The sequence below is a fragment of the Theropithecus gelada genome, chromosome 1, assembly GCF_003255815.1.
Source record: "Theropithecus gelada isolate Dixy chromosome 1, Tgel_1.0, whole genome shotgun sequence".
NCBI lineage: Eukaryota > Metazoa > Chordata > Mammalia > Primates > Cercopithecidae > Theropithecus > Theropithecus gelada.
In genome coordinates, this window is record NC_037668.1 from 119,237,659 (window position 1) to 119,263,859 (window position 26,201).

The window sequence follows — 26,201 nt, forward strand, 5'->3', positions numbered from 1 at the left end:
AAATTAATGTGCAAAAATCACAAGCATTCTTATACACCAGTAACAGACAAACACAGAGCCAAATCAGGAATGAACTTCCATTCACAATTGCTTCAAAGAGAATCAAATACCTAGGAATCCAACTTACAAGGGATGTAAAGGACCTCTTCAAGGAGAACTACAAACCACTGCTCAGTGAAATAAAAGAGGACACAAACAAATGGAAGAACATACCATGCTCATGGATAGGAAGAATCAATATCGTGAAAATGGCCATACTGCCCAAGGTAATTTATAGATTCAATGCCATCCCCATCAAGCTACCAATGAGTTTCTTCACAGAATTGGAAAAAACTGCTTTAAAGTTCATATGGAACCAAAAAAGAGCCCGCATCTCCAAGACAATCCTAAGTCAAAAGAACAAAGCTGGAGGCATCACGCTACCTGACTTCAAACTATACTACAAGGCTACAGTAACCAAAACAGCATGGTACTGGTACCAAAACAGAGATGTCGACCAATGGAACAGAACAGAGTCCTCAGAAATAATACCACACATCTACAGCCATCTGATCTTTGACAAACCTGAGAGAAACAAGAAATGGGGAAAGGATTCCCTATTTAATAAATGGTGCTGGGAAAATTGGCTAGCCATAAGTAGAAAGCTGAAACTGGATCCTTTCCTTACTCCTTATACGAAAATTAATTCAAGATGGATTAGAGACTTAAATGTTAGACCTAATACCATAAAAACCCTAGAGGAAAACCTAGGTAGTACCATTCAGGACATAGGCATGGGCAAAGACTTCATGTCTAAAACACCAAAAGCAATGGCAGCAAAAGCCAAAATTGACAAATGGGATCTCATTAAACTAAAGAGCTTCTGCACAGCAAAAGAAACTACCATCAGAGTGAACAGGCAACCTACAGAATGGGAGAAAATTTTTGCAATCTACTCATCTGACAAAGGGCTAATATCCAGAACCTACAAAGAACTCAAACAAATTTACAAGAAAAAAACAAACAACCCCATCAAAAAGTGGGCAAAGGATATGAACAGACATTTCTCAAAAGAAGACATTCATACAGCCAACAGACATATGAAAACATGCTCATCATCACCGGCCATCAGAGAAATGCAAATCAAAACCACAATGAGATACCATCTCACACCAGTTAGAATGGCGATCATTAAAAAGTCAGGAAACAACAGGTGCTGGAGAGGATGTGGAGAAATAGGAACACTTTTACACTGTTGGTGGGATTGTAAACTAGTTCAACCATTATGGAAAACAGTATGGCGATTCCTCAAGGATCTAGAACTAGATGTACCATATGACCCAGCCATCCCATTACTGGGGATATACCCAAAGGATTATAAATTATGCTGCTATAAAGACACATGCACACGTATGTTTATTGCAGCACTATTCACAATAGCAAAGACTTGGAATCAACCCAAATGTCCATCAGTGACAGACTGGATTAAGAAAATGTGGCACATATACACCATGGAATACTATGCAGCCAGAAAAAAGGATGAGTTTGTGTCCTTTGTAGGGACATGGATGCAGCTGGAAACCATCATTCTTAGCAAACTATCACAAGAACAGAAAACCAAACACCGCATGTTCTCACTCATAGGTGGGAACTGAACAGTGAGATCACTTGGACTCAGGAAGGGGAACATCACACACCGGGGCCTATCATGGGGAGGGGGGAAGGGGGAGGGATTGCATTGGGAGTTATACCTGATGTAAATGACGAGTTGATGGGTGCAGCACAGCAACATGGCACGAGTATACATATGTAACAAACCTGCACGTTATGCACATGTACCCTACAACTTAAAGTATAATAATAATAAATAAATTTTTTTAAAAAAATGTATTTTAAAATTGTAAGTGTAAATTATGCAAGTTGGTAAAAATTTTCCATGAGTATAAATGAGTATTAAGTAAAAAATGCCTTCCCCCACAACTTTCCAGTCTGCTTCCCCAGAGGTCACAACTCTTAATATTCACCCTCATGACACAAGTTGACCTATGTAACAAACCTTCACATGTACCCCTGAAGTTACAATAAAAGTTTAAAAAAGAAAAAAAAAAAAAAAGAAAGAAATAGGGTCTCGCTTGTTGCCTAGGCTGGTCTGAAACTCTGGGCTTTAAGTGATCCTCCTGCCTCAGCCTCTCGAAATGCTGAGATTACAGGTGTGAGCCACCCCATCTGATCCCTAATTTTCTTAATTACAGCTGTTTCCATGTTACATTTACTCATTTTAGTCCCAATAAGAATATATACTTTGTGTCAATAACACATGTGCTTGCCCCTAAATAACTACCATTTTAAACTGGCTATACGTAAGTTACATGTATTATGAGAACAACTTCCATAGTATTTTTAAATTGGTATAAAATGGTTTGTATCTAATAACATCACAAACAAACCAGCAACCAATTTTATGACTGAACTTATTTTAGTCTCATATAGTCATAGATGTATTAGTCACAGAGAACAAAGATTTGTACAATAGCATATTCTCTGTAAGTGGGTCATGGTTAGCTGCGGGAGAGCAGTTACCAGTGAAAGGGATATCCTGGTCACTGCAGTCCCTTCAGAAACCTTGCATGCGACTTTTTGGCAAGGTATCTTCTAGTATACTGGCACAATTAGATTTCCATTTCAGAATTACAGTCATTCTTGAACTTACAACTACAGTAATATGGTTGGGAGTTTAGGCTCTGGAGTCAAACTGCTTGAGTTCAAATCTAGACTTTGCTATTAATTAGTCATATGACCATGATTAAAGTTTGATTAATCATAAATCAAACTCATTAAACTCTTTTTGTCTCAGTTTCCTCCTCTACAAAATATGGATAGCACCTGTCTCATACAAATATTAAATGATTCAATATTTGGAACCCACTAAGTGCAAAAAATATTAGTTATAGCTGCAACTGATATCCTTAGAGATTGCTTATGACATCCTGGGAGAAAATAATAGTATCTGGAAAATTGCTGAAGTAAAAATTATAGAATGGCATGCTACAGAACTAGATATAAGGGAGGGTACCTCCTCTATACATTTGCTTTGTTTGCTTGGATCCTACAATGGAGCTATAGTAATTTGTTAGATTTTAATTTGGAAGTAGAAGGTGTATTTTGAGGACAGTAGAAGAAAGACTGCATCCAAACAGTAGTAGGGCCATGAATGACTGGAGAAAAGCAGTGAAATAAGAAAGACCTCCTAGAGGTAATCTACTCACTTGTTTCAGACCATGGTGATAGATTTTATGCTTTGTTCATTTGAGTACTAAATATAACAATTTAAAAGAACAGACCCAATGTTAATATTTTCTTTAATAGAAAAATAGAGAAACTATCCCATTATAGTCTCAGGAAAATGTAATTTAGTTGATCCCACAATGAGCTTGTTATTTTTTTTTCCAGTAGAATTTTTCTTTTACAGTATATGATTAGAAATAAATCAAACACCAGAAATTTCACACTTACATAATCTTGTGCAGATAAACTACTTCATTATCTGCATCACCTATAATTAAGGTAACATAGTGAGAATCCGATGCTGTTCTTTTAGTTTGTAGCTGTTCAAAGTTTCTTAAAATAACAGTTACTAATATTTCTGCCATCGTATCACTATATCTTGTAATCTTTAAAAAAGAACAAGTATAAAAAGTGTTAAAAATAATCTTACTTCTCATACTCAGCTGAAGCCTATTTATGGGTAGCTTTATTTCTGAAAAGACAATAAAATATCTAAGAAACAGAAAATATTTACCTGATCCACTTTAAGTCCATATTTTGGTAGATACATCAGTTTCTTTTATCTGGGTTCCAAAGCGGGATGTCTATTTAAAATCTAAAAATATTTACACCATTATATTCTTACCACAACACTTGAAATTCTTTTAGTAAAATATTTTTTAGAATAAATAGCTTTAATAATGCTTATCACCCAAAACCTTGGTAAGTTAAAATACTTATGACTATGAGAAGGAAAATAACTTTTAATAGAAATAAAGGCAGACCTCAGAATTTAGCTAGAATTCAGGAATTAGGAATAAGTGAATGTAAATACTAATTCAAGTTCCCTTGCATCTGTCTCTTCTATTTTTTTAAAGGAAGTCAAACCAGCATTTATGATTGCATTTGACAATGTTATACCTGTGGAAAATTAATCAAACAACAACTTAAAAATAATCCACTTTAAATAAAACATATATTTAAATATATAACAACTAAATTAGTAAAAAAGAAATTTAAAGATCCAGTCAAATAAATAAAAGATTTTTGTAAAGGTTTGTGACATTATTCAATTATGCATATTTATTCAGACAAATAAAATATGCATTTGCTTTATAAAAGGAAGAGAAACTCTGGCCCACATGATGGACATTTAGTTTTACTATACGTCATCCATAGGCCAATCACCAAGAGACATGCACTTTTGTACTCATGCCTGAAAGAAAGGCAACATGATTCAAGGATCATGCTCGAATGAAGCAAGGGAATACTGCTTCATGAAGCTATGGCTCTCTGACCATTTCTGTCTTAGAAATACAGTTCTATGTTTCTGTACCTAAACCAGACTATTTTACTCTACTGCCTAAAACTTCCAATACTTTTCCACTGCATTTAGAATGAAGTGGTAATTTCCTTACCAGGGCCAAATTTCCTTACCTATATGAAATGACTACAGCCTATGTCTCAAATCTAATTTCATCTAACTCTCCTCTTGCTGACTACTCTCCAGTCACTCTTGCTTTCATTTTATTCCCCAAATACATCAAATTCGGTCGGGCCCAGTGGCTCATGCCTGTAATGCTAGCACTTTGGGAGGCCAAGGTGGGCGGATCACCTGAGGTCGGGAGTTCGAGACCAACCTGACCAACATGGAGAAACCCCGTCTCCACTAAAAATACAAAATTAGCCAGGCGTGGTGGTACATGCCTGTAATCCCAGCTACTTGGGAGGCTGAGGCAGCAGAATCGCTTGAACCCTGGAGGCGGAGGTTACAGTGAGCCAAGATCGTGCCATTGTAGTCCAGCCTGGGCAACAGAGCGAAATTCCATCTCAAAAACAAACAAACAAACAAACAACAACAAAAAAATCAAGTTCTTTTTCTTCTTTGGAGCTTTCCTATTTCATTATACTTTCAGAAGGCAGAATTTAAAATTCTTAAATGCTTATGAATGAATTTATCTAAATCCCCAAACAGAAGACACTGAGCAGTATAAAATTACAAAATATTACTACCTTGTCTAAGGCACATATATTACATGTATTACTGGTGAAGACATGACCCTATTTCCTTACTCATATATTTACTTGTTCTTGGGAATTTCTCTCAGTTCTTCTTTTTTTTTTTTTTTTTTGAGACGGAGTCTCGCGCTGTGTCACCCAGGCTGGAGTGCAGTGGCGCGATCTCGGCTCACTGCAAGCTCCGCCTCCCAGGTTCACGCCATTCTCCTGCCTCAGCCTCCGAGTAGCTGGGACTACAGGCGCCCGCCACCACGCCCGGCTAGTTTTTTGTATTTTTAGTAGAGACGGGGTTTCACCATGTTAGCCAGGATGGTCTTGATCTCCTGACCTCGTGATCCACCCGCCTCGGCCTCCCAAAGTGCTGGGATTACAGGCTTGAGCCACCGTGCCCGGCCTTCAGTTCTTCTTAAGACACAGCTTCTAGTACTCATAATTCCTTAATGTTCATTTCATTTTCCTCTGAAAATGTTTATTGACTTTTAACTTTTTAGTTTATAGCCACCATTAAAATCAATTTCTATGTATTATTTTTTTCAAGATGCTCAATAACATATTGGATTTGACTTTTTGTTTGGATTCTCTCACTTTTCTAGTATATGATTTTTTTTTTTCTGGGCAATATTTGCTTTTTTCTGTTCAGCTGTAATGAGTATGTGTGAAAACAGGTTAGTTTCACCAATCTGGAAGGGACAGAATGCAATAGATGCCCATATTGACAATACTCTAGAAAGCCAGAAAGATTGGCTTTTTCAAGTATAATGAAATTTACTAGTAATCACTTAGCCAAATTTCAAAATTTTCTAAATGTTGTATGGAACCACCTTTCCAATTGAGAACTCTTGCCTTTGTGGGATGGATGTGGTATTTGGTTACCAGGACTTCTGTAAGAAGGTTAGCCTTTCTATCAGGAATCTCTCCCCTTACTTGCACCAGCCAATCTCCCCTTCAACCCAGCTCCCATGACTTCCCAGTCAGCCCTCTGCCATCCCACTGATTTCAAATTTCACAGATACAAAAGGTAGGACTTCTTCATAAACAGTTGGTAATCTTTGTCCAAATAAATAACAAAATATCCCTAAAAATCCATTATTTAATTTGTTGATACCCCCAAGATGCATACAAAATTGTAAAATAACAAGGCTGTCAGTCATGAGATAGTGACTCTCTTTTTAGAATTCTAGCTATCTAAGAAGAAATAGGGTCACAAGGTCACAGGTACCAAACAGGAAAATCCTTTGTAAATGGTACTCCCTATCGTCTCAGAGCACACACTACACAAGGTTCCTATAGACAAAATAATCAGGCACAATCTTTTGTCTATGGAATCTCTATGAAAATCAGTATTAATACCCTACTGTTATTGAAAACCAAAAAAAAAAAATTAAGACATAAAGAAGTGACATAATTTTCTGTAATGAATTAGGAATGGCTAGGACTGCTGACTCTGTACCTTGTAATTGAGATCAAAACAAAATATTAGTCATAAAAGTGGAAGAGAGGGCATCACATAGTTACCTAATTATTATAACCAAATTTCCCCCTTGTTATGAGAAACAATTTTCAAATGAGAGCATTAATTTTTATTAGGTTTCTCATGTACTCGTGTACCATTCAGTTGATTTCAAATGGCATCCTTTAAGCAGGAGCAAATGAAAATCAGATTTTTGAAAGTAAAGTACAGCACTTATTTAAGCCTACAAACACATATCTTCCTTGAAGGTATGTAATCATCACAGAATAATTTTACTAACAGTGAATACAAAATAAATTGCAGACATGGCCAAACTGCCTGCCTGTATTCAGTACCTACCAATTTTTTCCAGTTGTTTGGATACATGCAGAGAGTCTTCCCAAAGTTTACACCTAAAACATTTAGCTAAAATCAAACTATTCAATAGTACGGTGAACTTCTTTTCTTGAGCAGCTACAAAATCTGATAACCCTTTTAAAAAGTTTCCAATATTAAATCTAATATACCAGTTTATTGGAAAAAATATTTAAAATCCACTAATCCTGTAACATACGTCTTGTAATTCGGGAGCCATGTCTGAAAATCGTTGCGGTATTTTGCGTCAAAGCAAAATCTTGTATGGGAATGCATCCTAGTTGAGCCTGAATAAGACTGGGGGAAAGAAAAAAATTGTTACTCCCTTTTAAGGGTTATCTATCTTACAGTATTTGACATCACTCACTGAAGTATTCCTTCTTAAAACTTTTCTCTGCCTTAATTTCTGCAATACTACATGATTCTCTATCTTGCACAGTTATTATTGCAGGTCAATAATAAAAGTTCCTTCCCTTTTCCCCAAATCCTCAAAGTTGTCTTTATTTATTTATTTATTTATTGCTCTTCTTTATTCACTCTCTCTCTCTAAAATATCTCATTTCTTCTCAGACTTTCATTATAATCTCTAGACTGACAAAAATTACAGGAGACTTTCACTTAGACTGTTAATCTCAACTATCTCAAATTGTTTTCATATTCTCCTCCAATACAGTTCTATTTTTGGGCTCTACTATTTCTTTTCAAGGAATTAGAGAAAAATAATACAACTTGTTTAATCAACAAATTTTTATTAAATGCTTATTAAGTGCCAGGCATAACATTAGGTGCTGATAATTCTGTTCAGTGTATGAAGGTCAGTAGCATATAAGCTGGTTATTCTAAACCAGCAGCTGCTTAGCTACTAAATTTGAGGTGTTAGTTGTATAAGGGGAAAAAAGACACTAGTGCCTGTGTGCCTACTATATCCCAAGTTCTCTGCTACCTGTTTTGCCAATAAACTTACATAATCAGGCAATGACATGCAAATCACTGATGGTTCTAACTAAAATTACTGTCTGTATTATTACTCTCTTAAGGGGATCTCTTTTAAAAAACAAATTTCTTCCTAAACTCCTCAGTAGAAGGAGATCTCCTGACAAGACCAAAACAGTCAGCTATACAAAGAAAAAGGGTAGAATAGTTATATTTCATGATTTAGTTTAGCAGAAGATACATGAAAATTGAAAGAAGTAATCAACTCTCTTCCTGGAATGGATGTATACAGCAGAAATTTAAACTATTCACTTTTTTTGGCTATGGTATATGCTTCTGAAAATTATTTTATATCATCTATTAAGAAATAGTTACAAAGATACACAGTATACTATCAAAGAAGGAACTGATGGAAAAATGTAAATGGGGTGCTTTTAAATGCTGGGTAAATAAAACTCCTTGTTAAGCTACCTAGGGATGTACAAATGTGGAGTACAAAATTGCTGAAGTAAAAATAAGACTTTTCAAGTAATATTTATTTATATTAAAAAGCAATATTTCTAATAATAAATAGGACACTTTTCAACATCATACTTCCCTGTCAGAAATCTTATTTCAAGAAGCAGTAATAAAACAGGGATAGGAGGAAGGACAGGGATTTAAGCTAGTAGGTACAGAACCATGGCAGGGCTCTCTGTTTCTCTGCACCAGATAAGGCAAGCAGTGATGTCCTGTGATCTTACCCCGAGCTTGTCCTCAGTAGAAATAGAAGTGCCACAGCCTCAGGTGAAGTGGCACCTCTACCACCTCAACTAATAGGGGCAGAGTTACATGGTAGTTATGACTAACCCAGGGTTAGTAAAAGCATTAAATGAGATAAAGTATTGATTCAGTTAGAATTACATTCATGATCAGACCATATCAGTCTACACACAAACAGTTCATTCTTGTGTGTAAAAAGGGAATCCAGAGTTGGGAAGTCCAGGGCTTCGTATGGTGGCTCCGTATCACACCCTGTCAGTTCGCTGAAAAGTACCAGTTAAAGAAAACAGATCTAGTGCTGAAGAGGGAAGACCTAGGCATTAAAGCTAGGAAGAATTTTAAAATAACCTTAAATTAAAAGGGCAGAGCCAGGCACGCTGACTCACGTCTGTAATCCCAGTACTTTGGGAGGCTGAGGCAGGCAGATCACTTTTGAGGTCAGGAGTTTGGGACCAGACTGGCCAACATGGTGAAACCCCGTCTCTACTAAAAATACAAAAATTAGCCAGGTGTGATGGTGTGCTCCTGTAATCGCAGCTACTCTGGAGGCTGAGGCAGGAGAATCGCTTGAGCCCGGGAGGCAGAGGCTGCTGTGAGCTGAGATCATGCCATTGCACGCGAGCCTGGGCCACAGTGCAACACTCTGTCTCAAAATAAATAAATAAATAAAAACAATAAAAAGGGCAGAAACCAGAAACTTTAAGGTTAAAATCCTAAAACTAAGAGGATTAACATCTACTTGGAGAAGAACAGATTCAGCAAAGTAACGGATATGACAAAGCCATGAAAAAGGTAACTATGAGCCATCATCACCTACCAAAAGACTATAAATTTTGTATTAAGACCCATCCATCCCACACATACACACATTCTCTCTTCTTGGCTATGCTTAAATAAGATGCACAAAGGCATGAAATGATAATGGGAATCTAAATTATGATATGTATAAAAACAATTATAAAGTATAATAATTAACTTTAAAAGTTGACAGCTTCAATCAAAAGAATATACTACCCAATTTAAAGCAAAGTTAATGGAAGCACTGAAAGTGCAAATAAAGTGTTCCCAAGAAAATGAGTGTGGAAAAATACTTGATTTAATTTGACTCAATAATTTATGCAACACATTACACTGGGGGAAAAAATGAGAAAATCAAGAGTTCTAGACAGCAACATAACCTTGGCAAAGTCATAACTTATTTGGGCATCACTTACATCATTTGTAAAATGAGAGGATTGGGCTATATGATCTCTTAAGTTTACTATGATCTCTAAGGATATATGAATTTATGGAAATAAATATTTGAATATAGAAGTACAGCTAAAAAAATAAATACTAACTTCTGTGGTACAAGCTACAAATCTGCCTGATGAGTTGTAAACAACGAGAAGACTGTTTTATAGACTTAAAGGTATTTGGAAGATAAAATTTAATGAGATGTCAGGAAGAATCCCAAAGAAAGAAGGACCTCCTCTAACTATGGAGGAAAAAGAAATTCTTTGGCTAATTGGTTTTATTGAGCCACATTTAAAAAGATCATTTCACCTTAAATTACATAACACTAAGACCTACATCCTCAGAAAGCCAAGCACTCAGCATAGCAGAAAACAGTATCATTGCATTTGTGACTGCAAACTGCTAAAAGTCACAGGTTACAGTGTAACCTTAATTTACTCTTTCCATTACTAGTGTCTGTACAAACTCCCCATTTTTTGGCAGAATAGTCATCCACTGTCACATATACACTACTTTACTCATGCTTTTGCTTTTACTCTTTGTCTCTCCCAGAACACCATTACTATTCAGTAGATATTTATCACACAGGTTTTCATACCGTCCATTATTTTTAAATGTATTACTCTCATTCAAGCTAACTTGAAAGCTCCTGACAATGAGAAGCATAAGAAGCACGTCTTCATTCAACCGTCCACCTTGCCTCAACAAAACACACACTTAACAAATGTTTGTTAAGAAAAAGCATTCACAAATCATCAATTTTAAAGTCTGAGAGTTCTAAGAAATTAATTTCACAACCATATTCTGACTCATTTTTATGTAATTTTTTCTGTATTAAGAAAAACAAATTTAAATTTTTTTTAAAACCAAAAAAAGAAAACTTTCATAAATATGAATCATCTTTACCAATTTACTTTCATTTCTTTTGTTTTAATTCTTCCTTCCATTGGGAATGTGTAAATAAAACCACATGGCAAAACATTGATTATTATTTATTTTAATTAAATAAAACCTCTTAAAATTATTTAAAACATATGCAATTTCTGTACCTGGTAGTTATCCAATTTAGATCTTTGTTCAAAGTATTCAGTGTTTTCTTTTCATTTATCCTTAACTGTATATCTAGAAATTCCTTGCAGCTGGCTATCAATGTAACCTATAACATTTCAGCAGTTGTCCATTTAAAGAAGTCTATTTTTTGTTTATTTCCTCTCATCCTTTCTCCAAATTTATTTATTTTTCTAACTGCCTTAAACCATCACAGTTTTATCAATTAACAGAGTTAAAAACCTGCTTTATACATTTTGCTTCTTTAAGGGTTCATTCATTCACTAGCAAATGCTTACAAACTCCTATTATATACCAGACACTGCATTAGATACCGGGACTATACCAACAGGACTTTAACGATTAACAAGATAGAATTAAAAATATCTAGCCCAGTGTCGATCACATAGTAATAAATAAGTCCTCAATAAACATTGCTTTTGTTACTACTACTACTACTACTGCTGCTGCTGCTGCTGCTGCTGCTGCTGCTACTACTACTACTGCTATTCTACTGTTCTATAGTTTGCAAATCGTTATCTCAATTTGATAATTTTGTCATAGAAAGAATGTTTTAGATATTAGGAAATTTGGATTCTAGAGCCTACTTCTGACAGATGACAAACAAAGTAGTCTCTGTGCTTTGGTTTCCCACATATCTAAAATGGAACTAACACTTGTTAGTTAGAACAGAATAAAGAACCCAGAAAGACATCCATACACATCCAGTGAACTCATTTTTGACAAAGGTGGCAAGTACATACATTAGGGAAGACAGTCTCTTCAATAAAAGGTGCTGGGAAAACTGGATATCCACATGCAGAAAAATGAAACTAGACCCTCTATCTCTTGACATATATAAAAATCAAATCAAAATGGAGTAAATACTTAAATCTAACAACTCAAACTACAAAACTACTACAAGAAAATATTAGGGAAACTCTCCAGGCCATTGGTCTGGGCAAAAATTTCTTGAGTAATACCCCACAAGCACAGGCAACCAAAAATGGACAAATGGGAACATATCAAGTTAAAAACCTTCTACACAGCAAAGGAAACAATCAACAAAGTGAAGAGAAAACCCACAGAATGGGAGAAAATATTTGCAAACTACCCATCTGACAAAAGATTAATAACCAGAATATATAAGGAGCTCAAAAAAACCTATAGGAAAAAAATCTAATAATCCAGTTGAAAAACAGGCAAAAGATTTTAATCAACATTTCTCAAAAGAAGACATACAAACAGCAAACAGGCATTTGAAAAGGTGCTCAACATCACTGATCATCAGAGAAATGCAAATCAAAAGTACAATGTGATATCATCTCACCCCAGTCACAATGGCTTTTATCCAAATAACAGGCAATAATAAATGCTGGAGAAGATAAGAAGAAAAGGGAACCCTTGTACACTGTTGGTGGGAATGTAAATTAGTACAACTACTATGGAGAATAGTTTGGAGGTTCTTCAAAAAACTAAAGAGAGAGCTACTATATAATCCAGCAATCCCACTGCTGGGTATATACCCCAAAGAAAGGAAATCATTATATCAAAGAGGTATCTACACTCTCAGTGTTTATTGCAGCACTGTTCACAATAGCCAAGATTTGGAAGCAACTTAGTGTCCATCAACAGATGAATGGATAAAGAAAATGTGGTACATATGCACAACGGAGTATTAGTGAGCCACAGAAAAAATGAGATCCTATCATTCGCAACAACATGGACAGAACCACAGGTCATTATGCTAAGTGAAATAAGACAGGCACAGAAAGCCCAACATTGCATGTTCTTACTTATTTTTGGAATCTGAAAATCAAAATAATTGAACTCATGGACATAGAAAGCAGAAAGATGGTTACCAGAGGCTGGGAAGGGTAGTGACAGGGTGGAGGGGAGGTTGGTGGGGATGATTAATGAGTACAAAAAAAAAAAAAACAAAAACCAGAAAGAATGAATAAGACCTAGTATTTGATAGCATAACAGGGTGACTATAGTAAATAATAATTTGAGAATACATTTTTAAATAACTTAAAGAGTATAATTGGACTGCTTGTAACACAAAGGATAAATGCTTGAGGGGATGGGTTTTCCATGATATGATTATACGCATTGCATTCCTGTACCAAAATATCTTATGAACTCTATAAATATATATACTTATTATTTACCCACAAAAATTTAAAAATAATTTAAAACATTTTCTTAGCATGTACTTTGTGCCTATAATGCCACCAGGCACAAAAGACACACCAAAAAATGTAGAAGACACAATCTCTAGAACTTATAGGTTGGCTAGGAAGATAACTACATGCCAAGTACCTAGAGGACAAAAAATCAGCTAACGTTAGTATTTACATACAAACTGGAGTATGGAGAAAGTCAAACCTAAGAGGAATGGTCAGTGTAGAATGGCCTACTACAAATAATGGATCTTGAGAAGGGTTTTTAAAGTGACTAATATGGTTTGGTAGAGAGGAAATAATGCAATTATGACCTTGGGGAAAATCCTGTTTATCCAAAGAGTAAAGTTAAAAAGACTCTTTAGAATACTGTAATGATGGCTGGAAATACATATAGCTTGATAGTGATTATGAGTCCTGATCAAACTGAGTTGATTAGAATCCCTGCTCCTCCTCTTATTGGGCAGGAAAGTGATCATGTACAAGTTACGTGACCAGGTTCTTAATGTAATGTGGGAATAATAAAACCACCCACCTCAGAAGTTTGTTGTGGAGAAGATTAAGTGCAATTAAAAATAGGTATATAGTACTTAGCATGGTGCCTAATATTTAATAAGTGTTATCTATTTTTATTATTAAAACATGACAAATGATAAACTAGAGAGGCCCTGAAAGAGCCCTCAAATGATATTAAAAGAAGTTATATTTTGGATTTGATTTGTAAAATAACAGGTGATCACTTAAAATTCTTGAGCAATATTTTAATTAAATTGGATTCTGAAAATAAGTATATTTCAGAAAAAGAACAGCAGATTGGTTGTGGGTAGGAGTACGGGAGAAGTGGGGGTAAGTAACTGATGAAGTGGAATTCACTTAAGAGGTTACTGGATTCGGCCGGGCGCGTTGGCTCACACCTGTAATCCCAGCACTTTGGGAGGCCGAGGCAGGTCTATCACGAAGTCAGGAGTTCGAGACCAGCCTGGTCAAGATGGTGAAACCCTGTCTCTACTAAAAATACAAAAATTAGCTGTGTGCGGTGGTGGGCACCTGTAATCCCAGCTACTCGGGAAGCTGAGGCAGGAGAAATGCTTGAACCAGGAAAGTGGTGAAGGTGGAGGTTGCAGTGAGCCGAGATTGTGCCACTGCACTCTAGCCTGGGTGACAGAGCAAGACTATTAAAAAAAAAAAAAAAGTCACTGGATTCAATTATAAGTTGTCTAGAAACATTCCAAAGAATGTCAAGCCTTACGAACACATAGAAAACAGCTGGGAAGAAGAAAGTAGCATACTGCTTCTCAAGGAAAGGGCTAACATTTATGCATGTACTAAATGTTTTGCTGAAGAAGAAAAGATTTTTTGGCATTCCAACAGAGTTACAAGCATCAAGGACATGGTACAATAGATAAAACTAACAATCAGGAATAGAGAAGTAGCCAGGCTCTCAATTAGGAGCCTGGTGAATATGTTCAGCCAACATGTGAATAATGGATTAGTTCATAAAAAGGAGCTTCTGAGAGAAGTGTGTGAGATATCAAGATTATGATCACCAAGGGAACTAGTTAACCATTGCAGTATATGTAAAGATGGTCTTCTTACCCTAGATATTTATAAAAAGTTAATATAAGGTCTCTTCCTATTAGAGAAAATGAAAGGTTTTAAGAAAAGACTTAATACTTGTTGGCTTATTAGTAGAGATGGAGCTTTCCTAGGTAAGACAGAAAAACATAACCTACAAAGGAAAGCATAAGGAAAATGAATCAAAGCAGAGGGAAGGAAAGGAAATTTTTAAAGATTTGCAAGTAAAGCGAGGAAATAAACAACTTGTTATTAATATAGATATTGAATGATTAATATTCTTATAGGAAATTCAGGATATTTCAAAGTAAAGATCATAAAATAGAGTGGTGGGGAGCATGGAGGCCACGAGAATGTACCCTTCAGAATTGCTACTGCAAGAATTGTCAGTGACTGATGGCCCCAGCTGCTGTGCTCTGAATCATCATCATGTTTACACTGAGATCTACTTTCATGAGATGCCTCCAACCAATGACTGAGTACAGCAGGGATGCTAAGGTAGATCTATGAGAGTTCCTATCAACTTTGACACATGTTCTTGGGATTGCATTGCAGGCTAAGACCCCTCTCTCCCTCCCTCTCTCCCTTTCTCCTTCCCTCCTTGCAAGCTAAGATCCTCCAGGGGCTTTCTCTCTCCCATCCTCCTTGGAGGCTAAAATCCCTCCTGCCCTCCCCTCCTCCCTCCCTTCTTGCAAGCTAAGATCCCTGCCTCCCTCCCTCCTTGCAGGCTAAAATCTATCTCTCTCTCCCTCCCTCCCTTCCTTCTCCCTTCCTTCCAGAGTTACTGGATTCAATTATAAGTTGTCTAAAAACATCCCTTCCTCCATCCCATCCTTCCTTCCTCCCATACTTTCTCCCTCTCTGCCCCACCACGTTCCCTCCCTCCCTCCCCTCACATTCCTTCCTATCCTCCTTCCCTTTCCCTCCTTATCTCCATCCCTTCCTTTCCTACTTCCCTCTATCCCTTCCTTTCTTCTTTCCCTCTATCCCTATCTGTCAAAGAGGTAAGATCTGCATCCCAGTTTAATGACTCTTGCAGACTCTTGCAGTTACTACCTATCTTCAGAAGGTTAATTTCTCTTAAATTCACAGTAGAAATTCAACAACAGAAGCCGGGAAGGTTGCAGATTAAAAGGAATGCTTCTACACTGTTGGTGGGAGTGTAAGTAAGTTCAACTACTGTGGAAGACAGTGTGGTGATTCCTGTAAGACCTAGAACCAGAAATACTATCTGACCCAGGAATCCCATTACTATAAGACCCAGAACCAGAAATACTATTTGACCCAGCAATCCTGTTACTGGGTATACCTACCCAAAGGAATGTAAATCATTCTTTTGTAAAGAGACATGCACATGTATGTTCACTGCAGCACTGTTCACAATATCAAACACATGGAATCAACCTAAATCCCAATCAATGAAAGACTGTATAAAGAAAACGTGGTACATATACACCATGGGATACTATGTAGCCATGAAAAGGAATGAGATATGTCCTTTGCAGGGAAATGGATGGAGCTGGAAGCCGTTATCCTCAGCAAGCCAACACAGGAACAGAAAACCAAGCACCGCATGTTCTCACTTATAAATGGGAGCTGAACAATGAGAACACCTGGACACATTGTGGGGAACAACACACACTGGGGCCTGTTGGGGAGGGCGAGGGGAAGGAGAGCATCAGGAAGAATAGGTAATGGATGCTGGGCTTGATATGTAAGTGATGGTATGATCTGTGCAGCAAACCACCACGCCACATGTTTACCTGTAACAAATCTGCATGTCTGCACATGTACCAGAACAGTTGAAGGGGGAAAAATTGGCCTTTTGAGCCCTTCTCTCAGTACACATTACCTGGCAAGACAGGTAAAATCCTCAATTCAAACATGCGGATGAAAATACCTAGATACTTGAGTATTATGATTACAACCTAAAAAACAAAAACTATACGAAGCAGAATTATAGGGACATACAAACTAAAAACTGATATACAAAAAATAAACTCAAAGAGACAAAATAAAGTATAAGTAATATGAAGGAATAAGAAGTCATAAAAATGAATTAATTAGAAATACTATGTAAGAAAATTAAATCTAAATTAATAACAGGCTAAGAAATTACAAAGCCAGCACAGTGCAGCATCTGCCACAATTTGATGGGGAAGCTCAGAGTCCCATCTCCAGTGCTGCATCCCCTTTTTTCCAGGAGGCCTCAGGTGACTTGGCCACAGCCTCTGTCGCCCTGTGACCTGCAGATACTGGGAGATCCATAGGGAGAACTCTGGAACACCAGAAAAGCCAAGAAATTACATGCACAAATAAGAAATCATGTGAGCACACAGCAAGAAGGTGACTGTGTGCAAAGGAAGAGAATTCTCAACAGAATCTGACCATGTCAGCACACTTAACTCAGGCTTCCATTCTCCAGGAATTGAGAAAGGAGAAGGAGAACCAAGACAGCCGACTAGACACAGCCAGGAAGAGCATCTCCCACCAAGAGACCAGACCATCAGGAAGACCAGCACGCTCGAAGCAGTTCTTCAGAAGGAAGTCATTGAGGGTGGTTGGAGGAAGGACACAGACCCTGCATAGAAGCTGGGAACACAGCACTGGGCTTCAAAGCACCAGGACTCATTCCCAGCTCCTGGTGGCTCCTGGGGAAGCGTGAGTTAAACAGGTGAGGAGTGGCCCACTCTTGTCATGGACCTCTGGAATCTTAGCTGCAGAAGACCTCATGACCCCCATAGACATTTAAGTTGGCAGAGAGAACTGCCTGGAGAAGTGGGAGGGACAGGACTCCACCCTGTGTGGAGCCCAAAGGGTTTGGCGCAGCAATGGCTATAGTGGAGTACAGTCAGCAACGCCAATCCCCTAAGGCCTGCCATGCTCCTCTAAGTGGCTTTGACCTTTGTTGACTGTTGGAGCTAGACAGAGCAGGGCAGTCTTGTCCATGTGATGGGGCCAGTCTTATCTGAGTGCCCCCTGTCTGCCAGCCTCTTCTGAGGTCCCTCCATGGCCAAGCTCACTTGCAGTGTGGCCTCAGATGCCCAACTGGGGCACTTCCTGGTGGCCACCACCATAGCTCCTTAGCCAGCAGATGCCACTTAAACATTAGATGGACCCTGCCGATGCACACCCACCAACAGCCTCTTCACACTGCTTTGCCAAAACACACCTGTCTGCAGCCTCCCCCAACCACTCTACCGGCATGCACTCAACCACGGCCTCCCCACATTGCTTTGCTAGCATGCACATGGTGCAAGGACCTCAGCACCACAGCCCCACCCCCACCAGTGCACTCCTGGCACATGGGGACCCCACTATGGTGCTGTCTTGCCACTGCTGATACACTGCAAACATGGACCCTGCTGTGCCAACACCACTGGTGCACATGCCCAGACTTCACTATGCTACTACCCAGCCACTGTTGGCATTACACATGAGTGTGGACCCTTATGCCACTGCCACATTGAAGTGTGGCTGCCAGTGAACCAGGAACACCTCTAACCCTCCAGTGCAGCAGGTACTTAACCTTGAGGGGCCAGCAAACAAAGCCACGAGCATGAAGTCCAGGTGCACTGAGCTGAGCCCAAGCCCTCTGAAATCATCCAGAAACAAGGCCAGTCAACTAAACCCAACTTATGCCACAGTAAATCTCAATGGCATCAAGGAATATAAAAGAAAAAGCCCCATCTGAAGGACAGCAACTTCAAATATTAAAGGAACATCAGCCCAGACAGACGAAAAACAATTTGTCTGGGCTGAAGTTCTCGCACAAAGCAAGAACTCTGGCAACTCAAAACGCCAGAGTGTTTTCTTACTTCCAAACAACCACGTAGCTCCCCAGCAATGGTTCTTAACCAGGCTGAAATGGCTGAAATGACAGACCAAGAATTCAGAATCTGGATGGCAATGAAGATCATCAAGATTCAGTAGAAAGTTGAAGCCCAATCCAAGAAATCTAAGGAACCCAGTAAAATGATTAACACGTAAAAGACAACATAGCCATTTTAAGAAAGAACCAAACTGATCTGATACAGCTGAAAAACTCACTGCAGGAATTTCATAATACAATTGAAAGTATTAACAGCAGAATAAACCAAGCTGAGGAAAGAATGTCAGAGCTCAAAAACAAGGTTTGCAAATCTACTCAGTCAGAGAAAAATACAGAAAAAAGAATAAAAAAGAATGAACAAAACCTCCAAGAAACAGGGGATTATGTAAAAAGACCAAAATTTAAAACTCATTGGTAGCCCTGAAAGAGAGGGAGAAAGACAGCAAGAAACTTGGAAAATATAATTGAGAATACAGTTCAAAACATTTCCCTGACCTTGCCAGAGGGGTCAACATTCAAATTCAGAAAATTCACAGAGCCCCAGTGAGATAGTATATAGAACAGCCATCCCCTAAGACACATAGTCATCAGATTCTCCAAGGTCAATGGGCAAGAAAAAATATTAAGGACAGCTAGACAGAAAGGGCAGGTTACCTACAAAGGGACACATATAAAGCTAACAGCAGATCTTTCAGCAGCTCCTTCAGCAAAAATCCTACAGGCCAGAAGAGTTTGGGGGCCTATATTAAGCATTTTGTTGACAGGGCCTTACTCTGTCACCCAGGATGGATGGCAGTGGTGTAATCTTGGCTCACTGCAACCTCCTCCTCCTAGGCTCAAGTGATCCTGCCACCTCAGCATCCTAAGTAGCTGGGACTACAGACACATGCTGTCAAGCTCAGCTGATTTTTAGAAATTTTTTTTGTAGAGACAAGGTGTCACTATATTGTTCAGACTGGTCTCAAACTCCTGGGCTCAAGTAATCCTCCTGCCTCGGCCTCCCAAAGTGCTGGGATTACAGGCATGAGCCACTGTGCCCAGCTTTGGCATTCTTAAAGAAAAGAAACTCCAACCAAAAATTTCATATCCAGCCAAACTAAGCTTCATCAATGAAGGAGAAACAAAATCCTTTTCAGATAAGCTAAGGGAATTGTTTGCACCAGTCCTGCCTTATAAGAGGTCCTTAAGACAATACTAAACATAGAAATGAAAGACCATTACTGGCCATCACAAAGACACTTTAGTATCCAGACCATTGACATTATAAAGCAATGACATAACATAACATAACAAATCTACATAACAACAAAACGACAAATCTACACATATCAGTATCAACCTTGAATGTAAACAGACTATAATACCCTACTTAAAAGGCGCAGAGTGACAAGTTGGATAAAGAAGCAAAACCCAACTGTATGTTGTCTTCAATAGACCCATCTCATATGCAATGACACCCACAGGCTTAAAGTAAAGGGATGGAGAAAAATCTACCAAGCAAATGGAAAACAAAAATAGCAGGGTTGCTATTCTAATTTCAGACAAGACAGACTTTATACCATAACCATCAAAAAGGACAAAGAAGGACACTGATAATGATGAAAAGTTCAATATAACAAGAAGATTTAACTATCCTAAATATATATGCATCTAATACTAGAGCACACAGATTCATAAAACAAGTTTTTATAGACCTGCAAAGAGACTTAAGATACCTACACAATGATGGGAGGCTTCAACACCCCACTGACAGTACTAGACAGATCATCAAGGCAGAAAACAAATAAAAATATTCAGGACCTAAACTTGACACTTGACCAAATGGACCTAACAGACATCTACAGAACACTCTATCCAACAACAACAACATATACATTCTGTCATCTGTACATGTAACATACTTTAAAATCAACTACCACACACTCAGCTATAAAGCAATTCTCAACAAATTCAAAACACCAAAATCATACCAGGCACACTCTTAGACCACAATGCAGTAAAAACAGAAATCAATACTAACATCTTTCAAAGTCATACAATTACATGGAAATTAAACAACACACTTCTGAAAGACTTTTCCGTAAATAATGAACTTAAGGCAGAAATCAAGATATTCTTTGTAACTGATGAAAACAAAGGTAGCACATAGCAGAATCTCTGATATACAGGTAAAACAATGTTAAGAGAAAAGTTTATGGCACTAAATGCTCACATCAAAAACTAGAAGTATCACATTAACAACCTAACTAATATCACATCTAGAGGAACTAGAAAAGCAAGAGCAAATCAACCCCAAAGCTGGCAGAGGAATAGAAATAACCAAAATCAGAGCTGAACTGAACAAAATTGAGACACATAAAACCACACAAATGATCAACAAAACCAGATATTGGTTCTTTGAAAGAATAAATAAGATTGATAGACTGCTAGCTAGAACAACAAACAAAAAACAGAAATTAGAAATATAAACACAATCAGAAATGACAATACAATGAAGACACAACCACCAATCTCATAGAAATACAAAACGAAAAACAAAACAAAACAAAAAACAACCAGAAACTATTATGAACACCTTTATACACACAAACTAGGAAATCTAGAAGAAATGGGGAGATAGATTCCTGGAAACACAACCTCCCATGATTGATCCAAGAAGAAACTGAAACCCTGAACAGACCAATAAGTTTCAAAACTGAATCAGAAATAAAAAGACTATCACCAAGAAAAAGCCCTGGACCAGACAGATTCACAGCCAAATTCTACCACATATATAAAGAAGAGCTGGCACCAATCCTACTGAAACTATTCCAAAAATTTGAGGAGGAGGAATTCCTCCCTAACTCATTCTATGAGGCCAGCATCATTCTGATACCAAAACTTGGCAGAGACATAACGGAAAAAACAAACAAACAAACAAAAAAAAAAACTTCAGGCGAATATTCCTGATGAACATAGATGCAAAAATCCTCAACAAAATACTAGCAAACCAAATCCAGAAGCACATCAAAAAGCTAATCCACCATGACGAAGTAGGCTTTATTCTGGGGATGAAAGATTGGTTCAATATACACAAATTAACAAATGTGATTCATCGCCTGAACACAACTAAAGACAAAACCCACATGATTATCTCAATAGATGTAGAAAAGGCTTCTGATAAAATTCAATATTCATTCATGTTCAAAACCCTCAACAAACTGAGTATTGAAAGAATATACCTCAAAATAGTAAGAGCCATCTATGACCAACCCACAGCCAACATCATACTGAACAGGCAAAAGCTAGAAGCACTCCCCTTGAGAACCAGAACAAGACAAGGATGCCCACTCTCACCACTTCTATTCAACACAGTACTGGAAATCTTAGCCATAGCAACCAACCAAGAGAAAGAAATAAAGGGCACCCAAATAGAAAAAGAGGAAGTCAAACTATCTCTCTTCGCAGATGGTATGATTTTATACCTAGAAAACACCATAGTCTCTGCCAAAAGCCTCCTAGACCTGATAGACAACTTCATCAAAGTTTCAGGATACAAAATCAATGCACAAAAGTCAGTAACATTTCTATACACAAATAACATGCAAGCTGAGAGCCAAATCAAGAACACGATCCCACAATAGCCACAAAAAGAATCAAATGCTTAGGAATATGGCTAACCAGAAAGGTGGAAGATCCTACAATGAGAATTACAAAATACTGCTCAAAGAAATCAGAAATGATACAAACAAATGTATAAAACATTCCATGCTGATGGATAGGAAGAATCAATATTGTTAAAATGACCACACTGCCCAAAGCAATTTACAGATTCAATGCTATTCCTATCAAACTACCAATGACATTTTCACAGAATTTGCAAAAATTATTCTAAAATTTCTGTTCTTGCGACAGTTTGCTGAGAATGATGGTTTCCAGCTGCATCCATGTCCCTACAAAGGACACGAACTCATGTTCTCACTCATAGGCGGGAATTGAACAATGAGATCACTTGGACACAGGAAGGGGAACATCACACACCGGGGCCTATTGTGGGGAGCGAGGAGTGGGGAGGGATAGCTTTAGGAGATATACCTAATGTAAATGACAAGCTAATGGGTGCCCCACACCAACATGGCACATGTATACATATGTAACAAACCTGCACGTTGTGCACATGTACTCTAGAACTTAAAGTATAATTTAAAAAAATTAAAATTGATGTGGAACCAAAAAAGAGCCTGAATAGTCAAAGCAATTCTAAATAAAAAGGACAAAGCCAGAAGCATCACACTACCTCACTTCAAACTATACTACAAGGCTACAGTAACCAAAACAGCATGGTACTATACAAAAACAGATACACAGACCAATGGAGCAGGCTAGAGAACCCAGAAATAAAGGCACACACCTACAACCCATCTAATCATTGACAAAGCCAACAAAAAGTAGCAAAGGGGAAATGATTCTTTTTCAAAAAACAGTACTGGGACAACTGGACCCCTTCCTTTCACCATATGTAAAAATCAACTCAAGATGGATTAAAGACTTAAATGTAAAACCTAAAATGATTTTTTAAAAAGTTTAGAAGAAAACCTAGGAAATATCATTTTGGACATAGGTCCTGGCAAAGATTTCATGACAAAGACTCCAAAAGAACTGTAACAAAAACAAAAATTATTGAGTGGGATTTAATTAAACTAAAGAGTTTTGCACAGCAAAAGCAACTATAACAGGGAAAACAGACAACCCACAGAATGGGAAAAACTATTTGTAAACTATGCATCTGACAAAGGTCAAATATCCAGAATCTAGAAGGAACTTAAACAAAGTAATAAGCAAATTATAAACAATCCTGTTTTTAAAATGGGCAAAGGACAGACATTACTCAAAAGAAGACATACACGTGACCAACAAGCATATGAAAAAATGGTTAACATCACTCATCACTAGTGAAATGCAAATCAAAACTGCAATAATATATCAACTCACACCAGTTAGAATGGCTATTACTATTAAAAAGTCAAAAAATAACAGATGTTGTTTTGCATATTTTCTCCACAGGCTGTGGAGAAAAGTGAATGTTTACATAGTGCTGATGCAAATGTAAATTAGTACAGCCATTGTGGAAAGCAGTTTGAAGATTTCTCAAAGAACTTCAAACAGAACTACCATTCAACCCAGCGATCCCATTACTGGCTATATACCCAAAGGAATAAAAATCATTCTACCATACAGACACGTGTACACTTATGTTAATCACAGCACTATTCACAATAGCCAAGATGTGGACTCAACCTAGATGCTCATCAGTGGTGGACTACATAAAGCAAATAGTACATATAAACCATGGATTACTATGCAGCTATAAAAAGAATGAAATCATGTCCTTTGCAGCAACATGGATGGAGCTGATGACTATTATCCTAAGCAAATTTATGCAGGAATAGAAAACTAAATACCACATGTTTTCACTTATAAGTGGGAGCTAACATTAAGTATACTACAATAAACATCAGGCTACAATAAACACCAGGGCTTACTTCAGGGTGGAGGGTGAGAGGAAGGTAAGGAGTGAAAAACCACCTATCGAGTACTATGCTCATTACCCGGGTGATGAAACAATCTGTATGCCCCATGATATGCAATTTACCCACGTAACAATGCTGCACATGTATCCCCTGAACCTAAAATAAAAGTTGGAAAGAAAAAAAAAAAGAAATTACAAACCTACCCACCTGCTAAGGTCAACTACAATAGCTAAATGAAATGCAAGTATCTTACAAAGTACCAAAGAACTAGGTATTTATAAACCCAAAGAATTAAAATTTAAATTCCTAAGTTTTACTCCTAAAACTTGAGGTGTGCAAGTCTGGGGCAGAATTAAGTAATTGTATTTTTAACACAACAGCATATTCAGTTGATTTTGACAGCAAGTAGTCCAGCCCCAACACACCTTAAGAAACTTTACCCTAGTATATGATAAGGAATATTTTCAGCCCAAATTGGATCGTCTTTTTGATGTTTGGTGACATCAAATGCCAAAAGGATATGGAATGGATATGGAAAATGCCTGGATAAGGAATGACTGAGGAATGAAAGAAACCAAAGGCATCAGTATTTTATGGTAATCTTAGGTGCGGCAAAAAAGCTAAAGAGAATAGGCAAATATTTATTTTCCTAGCTTTGGAAAAGAGACAGCAACAACTTCTGTTACAGTAAAAAGTTTCTACATTCATTATCGCATTTGATCAACACTACGACCCAATAAGGTAAGTAGGATATGTAATACATTCCGGATGTTCAGATGAATAAACTAAGACAGCTAATATAAGGCAACAGTAAACTAAGACAGCTAACATAAGGCAATAGACAACAAGTAGTAGAACTGGGACTGAAATACAGATATTTGGAACTCAAATTCTATGTTCATTCTGCTTCACAGTATTCCAGGTTTTATTAATTCACATGCTTCTGGATGTCAAGCTTCATGTAATATATGTAAGTAAAAATTTATTATAGAAAATTGAGGATCAAATTTTGTAGCAAAGGTGAGAGACCATGATCAAAACTAAAATTTTAAATTCATTTACATAATGACTATAGATGTATAGCAGTGAAAGTAAATTATGTTTTCAAAAAACAAGCATAAACTGGGAATAAAGATTCAAGGTCTGAAACTTTAAGAAATACATAGTAGTACAGATACCGGAGCAAGATAGCCAAATAGGAGCAGCTCCAGCCTCCAGCTCCCAGTGCGAGCGACACAGAGGACGGGTGATTTTTGCATTTTCAACTGAGGTACCGGGTTCATCTCACTGGGGAGTGCCGGACAATCCGTGCTGGTCAGCTGGTGCAGCCCGACCAGCGAGAGGTGAAGCACGGCGAGCCATCGCCTCACCTGGGAAGTGCAAGCGGAAAGGGAATCCCTTTTCCTAGCCATGGAAAACTGAGACACACAACACCTGGAAAATGGGGTAACTCCCACCCTAATACTGCACTTTACCAAGGGTTTTAGCAAATAGCACACCAGGAGATTATATCCCACACCTGGACGGGAGGATCCCACGCCCACGGAGCCTCCCTCATTGCTAGCACAGCAGTCTGAGATCTAACTGCAGGGCAGCAGTGAGGCTGGGGGAGGGGTGCCTGCCATTGCTGAGGCTTAAGTAGGTAAACAAAGCCACTGGGAAGCGTGAATTGGGTGGAGTCCACCTCAGCTCAAGGGGGCCTGCCTGTCTCTGTAGACCCCATCTCTGGGAACAGGGCATAGCTAAACAAAAAGCAACAGAAACCTCGGGAGAGATAAATGACCATGTCTGACAGCTTTGAAGAGAGCAGTGGATCTCCCAGCACGGAGGTTGAGATCTGAGAATGGACAGACTGCCTGCTCAAGTGGGTCCCTTTCCCCTGAGGAGCCTAACTGGGAGACATCCCCCACTAGGTGCAGAACGACACCTCACACCTCACACGGCAGGGTACACCCCTGAGACGAAGCTTCCAGAGCAAGAATCAGACAGCAACACTTGCTGTTCAGCAATATTCTATCTTCTGCAGCCTCTGCTGC

The 26,201-nt window shown here is 38.0% G+C and overlaps 1 protein-coding gene across 1 annotated transcript in view; it reads right to left on the bottom strand.

Annotated features, from left to right (window-relative positions):
* Positions 1 to 26,201, bottom strand: part of LOC112628644 (probable ATP-dependent DNA helicase HFM1) — a 132,227-nt gene that overhangs the window by 47,607 nt on the left and 58,419 nt on the right. The window contains 7 exon segments of the mRNA XM_025391750.1: positions 3,493 to 3,650; positions 3,779 to 3,859; positions 4,079 to 4,164; positions 7,073 to 7,204; positions 7,287 to 7,384; positions 10,925 to 10,972; positions 11,068 to 11,174. Of these exon segments, the coding sequence (XP_025247535.1) occupies positions 3,493 to 3,650; positions 3,779 to 3,859; positions 4,079 to 4,164; positions 7,073 to 7,204; positions 7,287 to 7,384; positions 10,925 to 10,972; positions 11,068 to 11,174 (710 nt within the window).